The 15,706-nt window shown below is 43.7% G+C and overlaps 1 protein-coding gene across 1 annotated transcript in view; it reads right to left on the bottom strand.

Moving 5' to 3' along the window:
* KIF6 (kinesin family member 6) overlaps window positions 1-15,706 on the bottom strand; it is a 274,702-nt gene that overhangs the window by 247,195 nt on the left and 11,801 nt on the right. The window contains exons 2-3 of the mRNA XM_063441552.1: window positions 13,003-13,112; window positions 12,149-12,223 (exon numbers count right to left, since the gene is read on the bottom strand). Coding sequence (XP_063297622.1) covers window positions 12,149-12,223; window positions 13,003-13,112 — 185 coding nt within the window. The remainder of the gene's footprint in view (window positions 1-12,148; window positions 12,224-13,002; window positions 13,113-15,706) is intronic.

The following is a 15,706-nucleotide window of genomic DNA, read 5'->3' as shown; positions in this document are numbered from 1 at the left end:
GGGACACTCCAGGCTCCCACACACGTTAGATGCACTGTGTAGGTTAGGTTACAGTTAGTTTTACTGGGTGGGTTTATATTATTAAAGGGACACTCCAGGCTCCCACACACGTTAGATGCACTGTGTAGGTTAGGTTACAGTTAGTTATACTGGGTGGGTTTATATTATTAAAGGGACACTCCAGGCTCCCACACATGTTAGATGCACTGTGTAGGTTAGGTTACAGTTAGTTATACTGGGTGGGTTTATATTATTAAAGGGACACTCCAGGCTCCCACACACGTTAGATGCACTGTGTAGGTTAGGTTACAGTTAGTTATACTGGGTGGGTTTATATTATTAAAGGGACACTCCAAGCTCCCACACACATTAGATGCACTGTGTAGGTTAGGTTACAGTTAGTTATACTGGGTGGGTTTATATTATTAAAGGGACACTCCAGGCTCCCACACACGTTAGATGCACTGTGTAGGTTAGGTTACAGTTAGTTATACTGGGTGGGTTTATATTATTAAAGGGACACTCCAGGCTCCCACACACGTTAGATGCACTGTGTAGGTTAGGTTACAGTTAGTTATACCGGGTGGGTTTATATTATTAAAGGGACACTCCAGGCTCCCACACACGTTAGATGCACTGTGTAGGTTAGGTTACAGTTAGTTATACTGGGTGGGTTTATATTAATAAAGGGACTCTCCAGGCTCCCACACACGTTAGATGCACTGTGTAGGTTAGGTTACAGTTAGTTATACTGGGTGGGTTTATATTATTAAAGGGAAAATCCAGACTCCCACACACGTTACGTGCACGGTGTAGGTTAGGTTACAGTTAGTTATACTGGGTGGGTTTATATTATTAAAGGGACACTCCAGGCTCCCACACACGTTAGGTGCACTGTGTAGGTTAGGTTACAGTTAGTTATACTGGGTGGGTTTATATTATTAAAGGGACACTCCAGGCTCCCACACATGTTAGGTGCACTGTGTAGGTTAGGTTACAGTTAGTTATACTGGGTGGGTTTATATTATTAAAGGGACACTCCAGGCTCCCACACACGTTAGATGCACTGTGTAGGTTAGGTTACAGTTAGTTATACTGGGTGGGTTTATATTATTAAAGCGACACTCCAAGCTCCCACACACATTAGATGCACTGTGTAGGTTAGGTTACAGTTAGTTATACTGGGTGGGTTTATATTATTAAAGGGACACTCCAGGCTCCCACACACGTTAGATGCACTGTGTAGGTTAGGTTACAGTTAGTTATACTGGGTGGGTTTATATTATTAAAGGGACACTCCAGGCTCCCACACACGTTAGATGCACTGTGTAGGTTAGGTTACAGTTAGTTATACCGGGTGGGTTTATATTATTAAAGGGACACTCCAGGCTCCCACACACGTTAGATGCACTGTGTAGGTTAGGTTACAGTTAGTTATACTGGGTGGGTTTATATTAATAAAGGGACTCTCCAGGCTCCCACACACGTTAGATGCACTGTGTAGGTTAGGTTACAGTTAGTTATACTGGGTGGGTTTATATTATTAAAGGGAAAATCCAGGCTCCCACACACGTTACGTGCACGGTGTAGGTTAGGTTACAGTTAGTTATACTGGGTGGGTTTATATTATTAAAGGGACACTCCAGGCTCCCACACACGTTAGGTGCACTGTGTAGGTTAGGTTACAGTTAGTTATACTGGGTGGGTTTATATTATTAAAGGGACACTCCAGGCTCCCACACATGTTAGGTGCACTGTGTAGGTTAGGTTACAGTTAGTTATACTGGGTGGGTTTATATTATTAAAGGGACACTCCAGGCTCCCACACACGTTACGTGCACGGTGTAGGTTAGGTTACAGTTAGTTATACTGGGTGGGTTTATATTATTAAAGGAACACTCCAGGCTCCCACACACGTTAGGTGCACTGTGTAGGTTAGGTTACAGTTAGTTATACTGGGTGGGTTTATATTATTAAAGGGACACTCCAGGCTCCCACACATGTTAGGTGCACTGTGTAGGTTAGGTTACAGTTAGTTATACTGGGTGGGTTTATATTATTAAAGGGACACTCCAGGCTCCCACACACGTTAGATGCACTGTGTAGGTTAGGATACAGTTAGTTATACTGGGTGGGTTTATATTATTAAAGGGACACTCCAGGCTCCCACACATGTTAGGTGCACTGTGTAGGTTAGGTTACAGTTAGTTATACTGGGTGGGTTTATATTAATAAAGGGGCACTCCAGGCTCCCACACACGTTAGATGCACTGTGTAGGTTAGGTTACAGTTAGTTATACTGGGTGGGTTTATATTATTAAAGGGACACTCCAGGCTCCCACACATGTTAGGTGCACTGTGTAGGTTAGGTTACAGTTAGTTATACTGGGTGGGTTTATATAATTTTTTTTTAAAAATTCTTTATTTTTGCAGTGCATATTTAGTTAACACACGTGCGTGGGGTACCCCAACGGCAATCCTCACGCAATGTTGAGACACATATAACAATGGGGTAGTTGAGAATACATGCACTATTTTTTGTTTAAGCAGGTAGGTTATCAATACTTGAGTAAGTTCGTATGCATAATAACACAAATTAGTCGTAACTGTTGTATTAGAGTACTTCACTCATTACTGGTACCAGGATTATGGAAACATGCTTGGAGTACACATCTAAGTTAGGCTTCCAACATAGGTTTACAAAGGTTAAACGATCTAGACATGTATATAGGCAGATTAGATTATATAATTCAGGCGTACTGGTTGCTCTGGCAGACTGAGCCCTAGAGTAGGAGAATACAAGCCATTTAAGCAAACTGGGAAGAGACTGGCAGGAAGAGTTTAACCCTCCATTAGCGTCTGCGCCGCTCTGCTAGGTCTGAGGTTAGCAAGGCAAGTTAAGCAATGCAAGAGGGAACTAAATGCTTAGGTATTGAAAGGAAACATGAGTTAAAGCACATGGGTAGACATGGAAGTATACTAAACAGTTAGAGTTTGGTCATCTGTTGGAATGTTCGGCAAACCGGTAGCAGACAGTCCCCTTATCACAGTTACTTCACCCAATGCCTCTGATGGGCATAACTCGGAGGTTGCCGCTTGCTCTCACCATCTGGGCCATTCCGCTGTCTAGGAGTGCCCTCCGGGCTGTTGCTGGGTTTTGCCATGCTGCTCGAGGTTCCCCACTATTGTGCCTGCAGGCGATCGTCCCTGCAGGAGGTGCTCGCAGCGGACCGTAGCACCCGCGATGGGGTGTAAGTTGGCAGCGTGCGCGGTGCTTCAGGGTGCTGGATTTTAGTGAGGACTGGAGGGAGGCTGGCTTCGACCTAATTGGTCCTTTAGCAGTGGTCCGGTGCACGCGTCGTATGGGTCCGGGTGTTAGAGAGGTGCTGCACCGGTTTCGGCGCCATTTTCGGCTTGTCGTGCTGATTATCTGCGCGTGAGAGGGCGCTGCAGTCGGTGAGTGCTCGATCTGTGGGTGTGTAGCAGCCTGTCGGTTGTCTAGTCTGCGCCAAAAGGCCTCGAATAAAGCATCCAGCCTCTCCAGGAAGTCAGCTTTCCGCGGCTCAGGACCGGTCGCCGCCATATTGGGGCTGGGTCGACTCGGCTTGAATTGTTGCCCCGCCGCCCGATGGGGCCCTCCTGGGACCGGGATAACCCCCACCGGTCCATAGGGGGGGGAACAAGGGCCCAGATTCAAGCTGTGAGCCATCGAAGGCGACGGGGGAGCGGCCGCCTCCCCCGCGCCGGTCATGCTGGTAGGCCTTGGATCGCCGAGCCAGGATTCCTGCGGTTGGTGCCACATGTTTGGTGTCGGCATGTAGCCCTTGCCATCAGCTCCTGGCTGGTGGTCCATTCAGCTAGATTGAGGTCTGTGTAAGGCTTTTAAATCAGGCTAGTTTGCCACGAGGAGCAGGAGCAGCTCCAACCTGCGTCCACTCAGCTCTGCGGCCAGGCCCCGCCCCCGGGTTTATATTATTAAAGAGACTCTCCAGGCTCCCACACACGTTAGATGCTCTGTGTAGGTTAGGTTACAGTTAGTTATACTGGGTGGGTTTATATTAATAAAGGGACTCTCCAGGCTCCCACACACGTTAGGTGCACTGTGTAGGTTAGGTTACAGTTAGTTATACTGGGTAGGTTTATATTATTAAAGGGACACTCCAGGCTCCTACACACGTTAGATGCACTGTGTAGGTTAGGTTACAGTTAGTTATACTGGGTGGGTTTATATTATTAGAGGGACACTCCAGGCTCCCACACACGTTAGATGCACTGTGTAGGTTAGGTTACAGTTAGTTATACTGGGTGGGTTTATATTATTAAAGGGACACTCCAGGCTCCCACACACGTTAGATGCACTGTGAAGGTTAGGTTACAGTTAGTTATACAGGGTGGGTTTATATTATTAAAGGGACACTCCAGGCTCAGACACACGTTAGATGCACTGTGTAGGTTAGGTTACAGTTAGTTATACCGGGTGGGTTTATATTATTAAAGGGACTCTCCAGGCTCCCACACACGTTAGATGCACTGTGTAGGTTAGGTTACAGTTAGTTATTCTGGGTGGGTTTATATTATTAGAGGGACACTCCAGGCTCCCACACACGTTAGATGCACTGTGTAGGTTAGGTTACAGTTAGTTTTACTGGGTGGGTTTATATTATTAAAGGGACACTCCAGGCTCCCACACACGTTAGATGCACTGTGAAGGTTAGGTTACAGTTAGTTATACAGGGTGGGTTTATATTATTAAAGGGACACTCCAGGCTCAGACACACGTTAGATGCACTGTGTAGGTTAGGTTACAGTTAGTTATACCGGGTGGGTTTATATTATTAAAGGGACACTCCAGGCTCCCACACACGTTAGATGCACTGTGTAGGTTAGGTTACAGTTAGTTATACTGGGTGGGTTTATATTATTAAAGGGACACTCCAGGCTCCCACACACGTTAGATGCACTGTGTAGGTTAGGTTACAGTTAGTTATACTGAGTGGGTTTATATTATTAAAGGGACACTCCAGGCTCCCACACACGTTAGATGCACTGTGTAGGTTAGGTTACAGTTAGTTATACTGGGTGGGTTTATATTATTAAAGGGACACTCCAGGCTCCCACACACGTTAGATGCACTGTGTAGGTTAGGTTACAGTTATACTGGGTGGGTTTATATTATTAAAGGGACACTCCAGGCTCCCACACACGTTAGATGCACTGTGTAGGTTAGGTTACAGTTAGTTATACCGGGTGGGTTTATATTATTAAAGGGACACTCCAGGCTCCCACACACGTTAGATGCACTGTGTAGGTTAGGTTACAGTTATACTGGGTGGGTTTATATTATTAAAGGGACACTCCAGGCTCCCACACACGTTAGATGCACTGTGTAGGTTAGGTTACAGTTAGTTATACCGGGTGGGTTTATATTATTAAAGGGACACTCCAGGCTCACACACACGTTAGGTGCCCTGTGTAGGTTAGGTTACAGTTAGTTATACTGGGTGGGTTTATATTATTAAAGGGACACTCCAGGCTCCCACACACGTTAGATGCACTGTGTAGGTTAGGTTACAGTTAGTTATACTGGGTGGGTTTATATTATTAGAGGGACACTCCAGGCTCCCACACACGTTAGGTGCACTGTGTAGGTTAGGTTACAGTTATACTGGGTGGGTTTATATTATTAAAGGGACACTCCAGGCTCCCACACACGTTAGGTGCACTGTGTGGGTTAGGTGACAGTTAGTTATACCGGGTGGGTTTATATTATTAAAGGGACACTCCAGGCTCCCACACACGTTAGATGCACTGTGTAGGTTAGGATACAGTTAGTTATATTGGGTGGGTTTATATTATTAAAGGGACACTCCAGGCTCCCACACATGTTAGATGCACTGTGTAGGTTAGGTTACAGTTAGTTATACTGGGTGGGTTTATATTATTAAAGGGACACTCCAGGCTCCCACACATGTTAGATGCACTGTGTAGGTTAGGTTACAGTTAGTTATACTGGGTGGGTTTATATTATTAAAGGGACACGCCAGGCTCCCACACTCGTTAGATGCACTGTGTAGGTTAGGTTACAGTTAGTTATACTGGGTGGGTTTATATTATTAAAGGGACACTCCAGGCTCCCACACACGTTAGGTGCACTGTGTAGGTTAGGTTACAGTTAGTTATACTGGGCGGGTTTATATTATTAAAGGGACACTCCAGGCTCCCACACACGTTAGATGCACTGTGTAGGTTAGGTTACAGTTAGTTATACTGGGTGGGTTTATATTATTAAAGGGACACTCCAGGCTCCCACACACGTTAGGTGCACTGTGTAGGTTAGGTTACAGTTAGTTATACTGGGTGGGTTTATATTATTAAAGGGACACTCCAGGCTCCCACACATGTTAGATGCACTGTGTAGGTTAGGTTACAGTTAGTTATACTGGGTGGGTTTATATTATTAAAGGGACACTCCAGGCTCCCACACATGTTAGATGCACTGTGTAGGTTAGGTTACAGTTAGTTATACTGGGTGGGTTTATATTATTAAAGGGACACGCCAGGCTCCCACACTCGTTAGATGCACTGTGTAGGTTAGGTTACAGTTAGTTATACTAGGTGGGTTTATATTATTACAGGGACACTCCAGGCTCTCACACACGTTAGATGCACTGTGTAGGTTAGGTTACAGTTAGTTATACTGGGTGGGTTTATATTATTAAAGGGACACTCCAGGCTCCCACACACGTTAGATGCACTGTGTAGGTTAGGTTACAGTTAGTTATACTGGGTGGGTTTATATTATTAAAGGGACACTCCAGGCTCCCACACACGTTAGGTGCACTGTGTAGGTTAGGTTACAGTTAGTTATACTGGGCGGGTTTATATTATTAAAGGGACACTCCAGGCTCCCACACACGTTAGATGCACTGTGTAGGTTAGGTTACAGTTAGTTATACTGGGTGGGTTTATATTATTAAAGGGACACTCCAGGCTCCCACACACGTTAGGTGCACTGTGTAGGTTAGGTTACAGTTAGTTATACTGGGTGGGTTTATATTATTAAAGGGACACTCCACACACGTTATTAATTGCATTAATTATATTTAGAGGGGGTGGGCTTTTTAGTTCAACGATTAAGTGAAGAGGTACAACCAGCAGAATGCTGACTATTGAACAACAACTCTTAAAAACCCCAGTTGCAGTGCAGGAATTGATGTGATAACCTTTCCAATGACACAGACAGCTAAGAGAGCATCATGATTGGTTAAGTCACTTCCTTGTCTCTGCAGAGCTCAATGCACATACTGCAAAGCCTGAAGATTTACAGCAAATCAAATGTGGATAACGTTTTTATGTTTTTATTATTTCAGCTCACTGTTTTTTCTTATATATTTAAAGCATATTTAACTGAAATTTACCAAATCTGTATTTTTGCAGGTTAAGCTCCTCGTTTGCAGTATGCTTTACCTGGAATTGTCTGTGTTTTTCTGAGATAAATATTGCGCAGTGTGTAGCCAGCTTCCAAATATTGTTTACATTGAATAAGCCACTTGTCATGTTCTATAAATCTGTTCTCCTATCTACTATATCCCACAGCTGCTTTCTCCAAACATATTTACATTTCCTGATGGTAGTACTACATTCTCCCAAGTTTGCTCGAAGTTTGGGTAAACACTGCAATTATCCTTGCTTCTATGATATTTTATGCTTTATGTTCTGGATTCTTTCTGGACATTGTGGTAAGGATCTCGGTATTATAGAAATAGAATGTATACTATGGATAAACGTGAGAATATACAGTAATCAAAAAAGAAACTTGGGTTCCTAAAGCCCGTTTCTTAACTAACACAACGGTTGAGCCAAATGAACTCCCAGAGCGAAAAATACATCTAACAATGTAAAGAGATGACACATCAAAGCATATAATATGCAGGCACGAAAAAACAAAACGACAGCAATTCCACATGTTAGATTAACCATGCCGTTAATCAGCTACGAAAAGGAATGGAAACTAAGACACCAAAACAATATCAAACCAAACTGTATTTTCTGTAAAGACAACCATTTCTGAAAAAACCCTGTTATCTTAGTATTACCAAGGATCTCTGGCAGGTGTATTAAGAAATAGAGCGTATTTATGTTACTAAATAATGGCTCTTTTATACATTTCTATTAGCATTGGAGGTGTCACATACACCCCTCTGCCTTATTCTGTTGTTTCCACCCTGGGGGACATAGCAGATCAATTAATATTGTTTATATCCCAAATCTCATTATATATAAAAGCCATTAGGTACACCCTACCCCAGAGGTAAGCAACATTGTCTTAAATTACATCTCCAATAATACGCTTACAACTATAATACTGTTTTTAATGATCCTTGAAAGCAGGGGTTCTCAACCTTGTCCTCAAGGACCCCCTACCAGTCCAGGGTTTAGGGATTACCTGGGTGTGTCTAAGGTGTTTGGAAAAAGGGAAAATAAACACCTTAGACACCCAGGTAATCCCTAAACCCTGGACTGGTAGGGGGTCCTTGAGGACAAGGTTGAGAACCCCTGCTTTAAAGGGTCATTCAAAATGCACTTCTTTAGGAGAAACCATATTAATTGAACTGTGAATAGCTCTCCCTCCCCACACCGTAGTAACTAACCCTGCTTCCTGTACTGCACCTGCTATGCAAAGAAATTAAAGGATCATCTAGTGTCAGGAAAACTAAGTGATTTTCCTGACACTATAGTGCCCTGAGGGTGCCCCCACCCTCATGGTCCCCCATTCCGCTGGGCTGAAGGGGTTAAAACCCCTTCAGCAGCTTACCTTTCTCCAGAGCCGGGCTCCCTCGGCGCTGGTGACCTCTCCTCCCCCGCCGACGTAAGCTCCCTCATACAGCAAGGTACCCTCAAACCCTGTATTACAGAATTCTGAGATTAGGGGGTCCTCATACAGCAAGGTACCCTCAAATCCTGTATTACAGAATGCTGAGATTAGGGGGTCTTCATACAGCAAGGTACCCTCAAACCCTGTATTACAGAATGCTGAGATTAGGGGGTCCTCATACAGCAAGGTACCCTCAAACCCTGTATTACAGAATGCTGAGATTGGGGGGTCCTCATACAGCAAGGTACCCTCAAACCCTGTATTACAGAATGCTGAGATTAGGGGGTCCTCATACAGCAAGGTACCCTCAAACCCTGTATTACAGAATGCTGAGATTAGGGGGTCCTCATACAGCAAGGTACCCTCAAACCCTGTATTACAGAATGCTGAGATTAGGGGGTCCTCATACAGCAAGGTACCTTCAAACCCTGTATTACAGAATGCTGAGATTAGGGGGTCCTCATACAGCAAGGTACCACCAAACTGTGTATTACAGAAAGCTGAGATTAGGGGGTCCTCATACAGCAAGGTACCCTCAAACCCTGTATTACAGAACGCTGAGATTAGGGGGTCCTCATACAGCAAGGTACCCTCAAACCCTGTATTACAGAATGCTGAGATTAGGGGGTCCTCATACAGCAAGGTACCATCAAACTGTGTATTACAGAAAGCTGAGATTAGGGGGTCCTCACACAGCAAGGTACCCTCAAACCCTGTATTACAGAATGCTGAGATTAGGGGGTCCTCATACAGCAAGGTACCATCAAACTGTGTATTACAGAAAGCTGAGATTAGGGGGTCCTCATACAGCAAGGTACCCTCAAATCCTGTATTACAGAATGCTGAGATTAGGGGGTCCTCATACAGCAAGGTACCCTAAAACCCTGTATTACAGAATGCTGAGATTAGGGGGTCCTCATACAGCAAGGTACCCTCAAACCCTGTATTACAGAATGCTGAGATTAGGGGGTCCTCATACAGCAAGGTACCCTCAAACCCTGTATTACAGAATGCTGAGATTAGGGGGTCCTCATACAGCAAGGTACCCTCAAACCCCGTATTACAGAATGCTGAGATTAGGGGGTCCTCATACAGCAAGGTACCCTCAAACCCTGTATTACAGAATGCTGAGATTAGGGGGTCCTCATACAGCAAGGTACCATCAAACTGTGTATTACAGAAAGCTGAGATTAGGGGGTCCTCATACAGCAAGGTACCCTCAAACCCTGTATTACAGAAAGCTGAGATGAGGGGTCCTCATACAGCAAGGTACCCTCAAACCCTGTATTACAGAATGCTGAGATTAGGGGGTCCTCATACAGCAAGGTACCCTCAAACCCTGTATTACAGAATGCTGAGATTAGGGGGTCATCATACAGCAAGGTACCCTCAAATCCTGTATTACAGAACGCTGAGATTAGGGGTCCTCATACAGCAAGGTACCATCAAACCCTGTATTACAGAATGCTGAGATTAGGGGGTCCTCATACAGCAAGGTACCCTCAAACCCTGTATTACAGAATGCTGAGATTAGGGGGTCCTTGTACAGCAAGGTACCCTCAAACCCTGTATTACAGAACGCTGATATTAGGGGGTCCTCATACAGCAAGGTACCCTCAAACCCTGTATTACAGAATGCTGAGATTAGGGGGTCCTCATACAGCAAGGTACCCTCAAACCCTGTATTACAGAATGCTGAGATTAGGGGGTCCTCATACAGCAAGGTACCATCAAACTGTGTATTACAGAAAGCTGAGATTAGGGGGTCCTCATACAGCAAGGTACCCTCAAACCCTGTATTACAGAAAGCTGAGATGAGGGGTCCTCATACAGCAAGGTACCCTCAAACCCTGTATTACAGAATGCTGAGATTAGGGGGTCCTCATACAGCAAGGTACCCTCAAACCCTGTATTACAGAATGCTGAGATTAGGGGGTCATCATACAGCAAGGTACCCTCAAATCCTGTATTACAGAACGCTGAGATTAGGGGTCCTCATACAGCAAGGTACCATCAAACCCTGTATTACAGAATGCTGAGATTAGGGGGTCCTCATACAGCAAGGTACCCTCAAACCCTGTATTACAGAATGCTGAGATTAGGGGGTCCTTGTACAGCAAGGTACCCTCAAACCCTGTATTACAGAACGCTGAGATTAGGGGGTCCTCATACAGCAAGGTACCCTCAAACCCTGTATTACAGAATGCTGAGATTAGGGGGTCCTCATACAGCAAGGTACCATCAAACCCTGTATTACAGAAAACTGAGATTAGGGGGTCCTCATACAGCAAGGTACCCTCAAAGCCTGTATTACAGAGAGCTGAGATTAGGGGGTCCTCATACAGCAAGGTACCCTCAAACCCTGTATTACAGAATGCTGAGATTAGGGGGTCCTCATACAGCAAGGTACCCTCAAACCCTGTATTACAGAATGCTGAGATTAGGGGGTCATCATACAGCAAGGTACCCTCAAATCCTGTATTACAGAACGCTGAGATTAGGGGGGTCCTCATACAGCAAGGTACCATCAAACCCTGTATTACAGAACGCTGAGATTAGAGGGGTCCTCATACAGCAAGGTACCCTCAAACCCTGTATTACAGAATGCTGAGATTAGGGGTCCTCATACAGCAAGGTACCTTCAAACCCTGTATTACAGAATGCTGAGATTAGGGGGTCCTCATACAGCAAGGTACCATCAAACCCTGTATTACAGAATGCTGAGATTAGGGGGTCCTCATACAGCAAGGTACCCTCAAACCCTGTATTACAGAATGCTGAGATTAGGGGGTCCTTGTACAGCAAGGTACCATCAAACCCTGTATTATAGAATGCTGAAATTAGGGGTCCCTCATACAGCAAGGTACCCTCAAACCCTGTATTACAGAAAACTGAGATTAGGGGGTCCTCATACAGCAAGGTACCCTCAAACCCTGTATTACACAATCAATTAACAATGAAATATTGCCATATCTTGTGTTTTTTTTTTTCTACTGGAAAAACAGACTGTTGAAACCAAAATGATCTGTAAAGTGCTAGCTCACTTGTCATAAATGTACAAAACGTGTGCTGTATTTCAAGCAGGCTGGTCTATCTGTACAATCTTTTATAGAAAGAAATAAAAAATATCAAACGCTGCTCAGAAACCAATCCAGGAACATTCTGCTATTAAGCACAGCACATGGGGTCAAAAAACCCTGTTCTGCTGGGTTCCAGATGGAAAGCAGGAATTATTTATGAAATAACCTATAGACACTTGCCATTAAAACGTACCTTTCTGCTACTGGTTTTGCAATGCGCTCGAATATCGCCTCTTGTTTGGCTTCTTGGCTGAATGTTTCTTGAAATCTGCAAAATGTCCAACAATTAGGAGCCATTATCGCCTGGCTGTGTAACAGAGAGCTCGATTCATGCAGACAGTCTTATTTTTCTAAGACATAATTGGTCATCTCTTACTTCATACAATATCAAACAATGTGTGCCCTGTGCTTACACAGCAGACCCACATTGATGGAAGATTAGGTCTGGGCACTCAAATCGGTTTCACTTTAAGGAAATGTCTCAAACGCTATTTATACTTCATGCCCATACAATCTTCTATGAAACAGAGCACAGACTTGTCCAGGTCAGAAGCAGGCTTTGCTCAGAGTCTGAGATAACAAACTGAGGAAATTAAACACATTCTGAGAGCGGCTGCCATTTTACCCACATTGAATGGAAAGTTGCTAGTATAATGTACCCAGTGCTATGGGGAATACTTGCTGTGGCTCAATAAAAGAATTAACAGAAACGTTCCTTACACATATGCGAAAAAAACCTGAAATCATACAAGCACAATCAGTAAAAAAACAAACACGAACTACTACTATGGAGCACTTCTTAACGTTTTAACAGAGGTTTGTGTATCATGTAGAGTTGCATTTATCTCTCCAAAGTGTACCGTGCATTCAGCATTGCAGGAAACTTGAGTTTCCCTTTAATTTGCATGAAATGCCATATTTGTGCCTTTTCAGAGAACATGTAGACCTAAACACAACGAAATGGAGCCATACGGTCCAACTAATGATACATAAATATATATTGATATACACGACAAACAATAATTAAACAAGCACACACTCACATACCTAAACCTATAACTTTCTCTCTTGTTGTTTACAAATCCATCGGCCAGGTCATGTGGTACGACGATTTCCAAACAGGAAGCACTGCTGTCTTCATCATTAATGGAATATATCTGGAAAAATAAACAGCACAAGTGGATGTCTGCCCAAAACACAGCGACCAATAGACCAAACAAAGATGTCACTTATTAAATGCCATTTACATTTGATACCGGAGAAACTGACGGAAGCCAAGCACAGAGAGATGGACACAGGTTTCTTCAGGAAGGAAGAGATTCTTTATTGGATCACCGATCGGGACTCAGAGGGACTAGCGTCACCAAAATACAGCAAAGTCTGAGTACTGAATACATAGAGTACATTCCTTATATAGCACTGTAGCTCCTCCCACAATTAACTACACCCACACATACCCTTAACCTATTTAATGAATAGAGTCTAAACTCATCCATCCGGTCTAACCACGTGGCTCATCTGATACAAAGGAGAGGGACGCGTAATTCCAGTTCTTACATTCCTGCACCTGGTCAGTACAGTGATAACAGTATCTTAGCTACGTGTAATTAACTAACTGATACTACAAACACATATACATACATATGCCTTGTGGCAATCTTAGCCTGCTAAACTTGTATTTTACTGGAATTACATCACATTCCCCCCTTTGATGCCTCTGATATTTCACAATTACTTGAGGCATCACTTAACCTTGGTTTGCATATACCTCAGGTTACCATGAACCAGACCAGACTTATCTTATGATGTGAATCTTCAACATTCATCTTCTTGCATTGGTTCTCCCTGATCTAGAGCCTTATACTTATATATCGCCATTATCTGTGCAGCAGCCTTCCTCTCTGCTATACTTCCTATCAGGCTTTGCACAGACCTAACTACTAAGGGTATAAGACACGGTAGGAGTAGACACAACAGTAAAATCAGTAGGACTCCACCTACCACTGCCTTAAGCCCTCCAAACCACTCATACCAGCTACCAAACCAACTACTTGGATTGTACCCTTTCCATACCTGAGTAGGCACATGCGCTAGTTTAACCATATGGCTAGTAAGCTCAGCTATTGCTTGCCCTTCGTCATCTATTTGAAGACAGCAATTACTTAGGTTAAACTTCCCACATACACCTCCCTCTACTGCCAAAAGGTAATCCAAGGCTAATCTATTTTGGTAGACTGCTGTCCTCATCCTGGTGTTATGCTTCGCTAGAAGATTGAGCGCTTGTGATGTCTCATTTGTGATAATCTCAACCACCGCCTGTAATCTTATAATACGGTTGAGCATATAAATAGGGGTTCTATAACCAAAGGTACCATCCTCAGCCCACGTGGCTGGCCCATAGTAATCTATAATACGCTGGGGAGGCCATTCATCATCTTCCCAGGCGCCTATCTCTATGGGTCCCCTTTTCTTCCTATGATTCACATCATACACTTTAACACCTAAAGTCTCACCTGTTTCAATCGGTAACAAGAAGAAGGATGGTTTGAGCATACCCAACACACATGCCCCTTCCCAGTCCTGTGGCAACTCCGAATAGGCTTTCTTACCACAGATCCAGTACAAATTTGCTGGGGCTCTCCAGGTAGATGTGATGGATAGATCAAACCACACATCCTTTAAATTGGCATATCTAGCAAACGGGTTAGATGGTTCTGAGACATTTGAAGCCGACCACCAAGTTGTATTTTTAGTATCATCATCATAAGCTTTTTGCCCTAGACAAGTTAATTCTCCTACAGAAGTATTATACATTATTCCTTTCCTTGCTATGCAAACATAACCTATGATGGAGGTCTTTAATCTCCACTCAGATTTACCTCTAACACTCAAATGATAATCGGCTTGTGTAGATATTAATTGGTCAACTGCCTCAGAACCGGACATTACCTCCTTTGCTTCCCAAGGCCATTGGTCTCCCATGTTAGTACCTCCACACACATAGCAGTTGGTAACATTAAGACTACCGGCAATACTTTCAGCTAGGTCAATGAACAGGTTTTTAGCGTTATGGGGGATCTTATTATCTATACTCATCTCTTCATAAAAGGAATGGTATACTTGATGAGTCTGGGAGGATACCGTATCAGTCTCTATTCCTATAAACAATAATGTCCCAGGATCTAAACCCGTCCCGTATATCTGAAACCCAAATAAATTTCCATACTTATCTAGGAACTTGTCGGGGTTATTAATAAGTATATGGACTGGGTTGCATTCCATAGACTTACAATAAGGGCTAGTCGGCAACTTAGTCACTATCATGTCTTTATCTACTGTCTGTCCCCAAGTCGCCCACCCCACACAAGACCAATATGGACAAAAGTTATAGTCTTTATTTGGGCATCTAGGACTCACATATTTATTTTTACTACTGGGACAAATATATTTATCATTAGACCCATACGTCCTCTCCCATCTAAGATCCCCACATACATTCCACGGTTTTCTACCACTCGATATCGCTTTACACGCATCAAATAGCAGAACACCCGAAGAATGTACGGATTCTAACACCGTTTTATTAATTAGGGTCCCCTGAGGATCTCCATTCCTGAGAGTCAACCAGATTGTACGAGGTTGATACTCTGGACTGAAGCACTTAGGTTCTCCTACTCCTAAATGGCACACACTATAATCTATATTTAAGTATCTACATCTCGATACATCTCCTTTACATTCGTATTGTGAA

The sequence above is a fragment of the Pelobates fuscus genome, chromosome 2 (genome assembly GCF_036172605.1).
Source record: "Pelobates fuscus isolate aPelFus1 chromosome 2, aPelFus1.pri, whole genome shotgun sequence".
NCBI classification, from domain to species: domain Eukaryota; kingdom Metazoa; phylum Chordata; class Amphibia; order Anura; family Pelobatidae; genus Pelobates; species Pelobates fuscus.
Note: the sequence above shows the minus strand (reverse complement) of the source record. Positions and strands in the feature narration are given on the sequence as shown.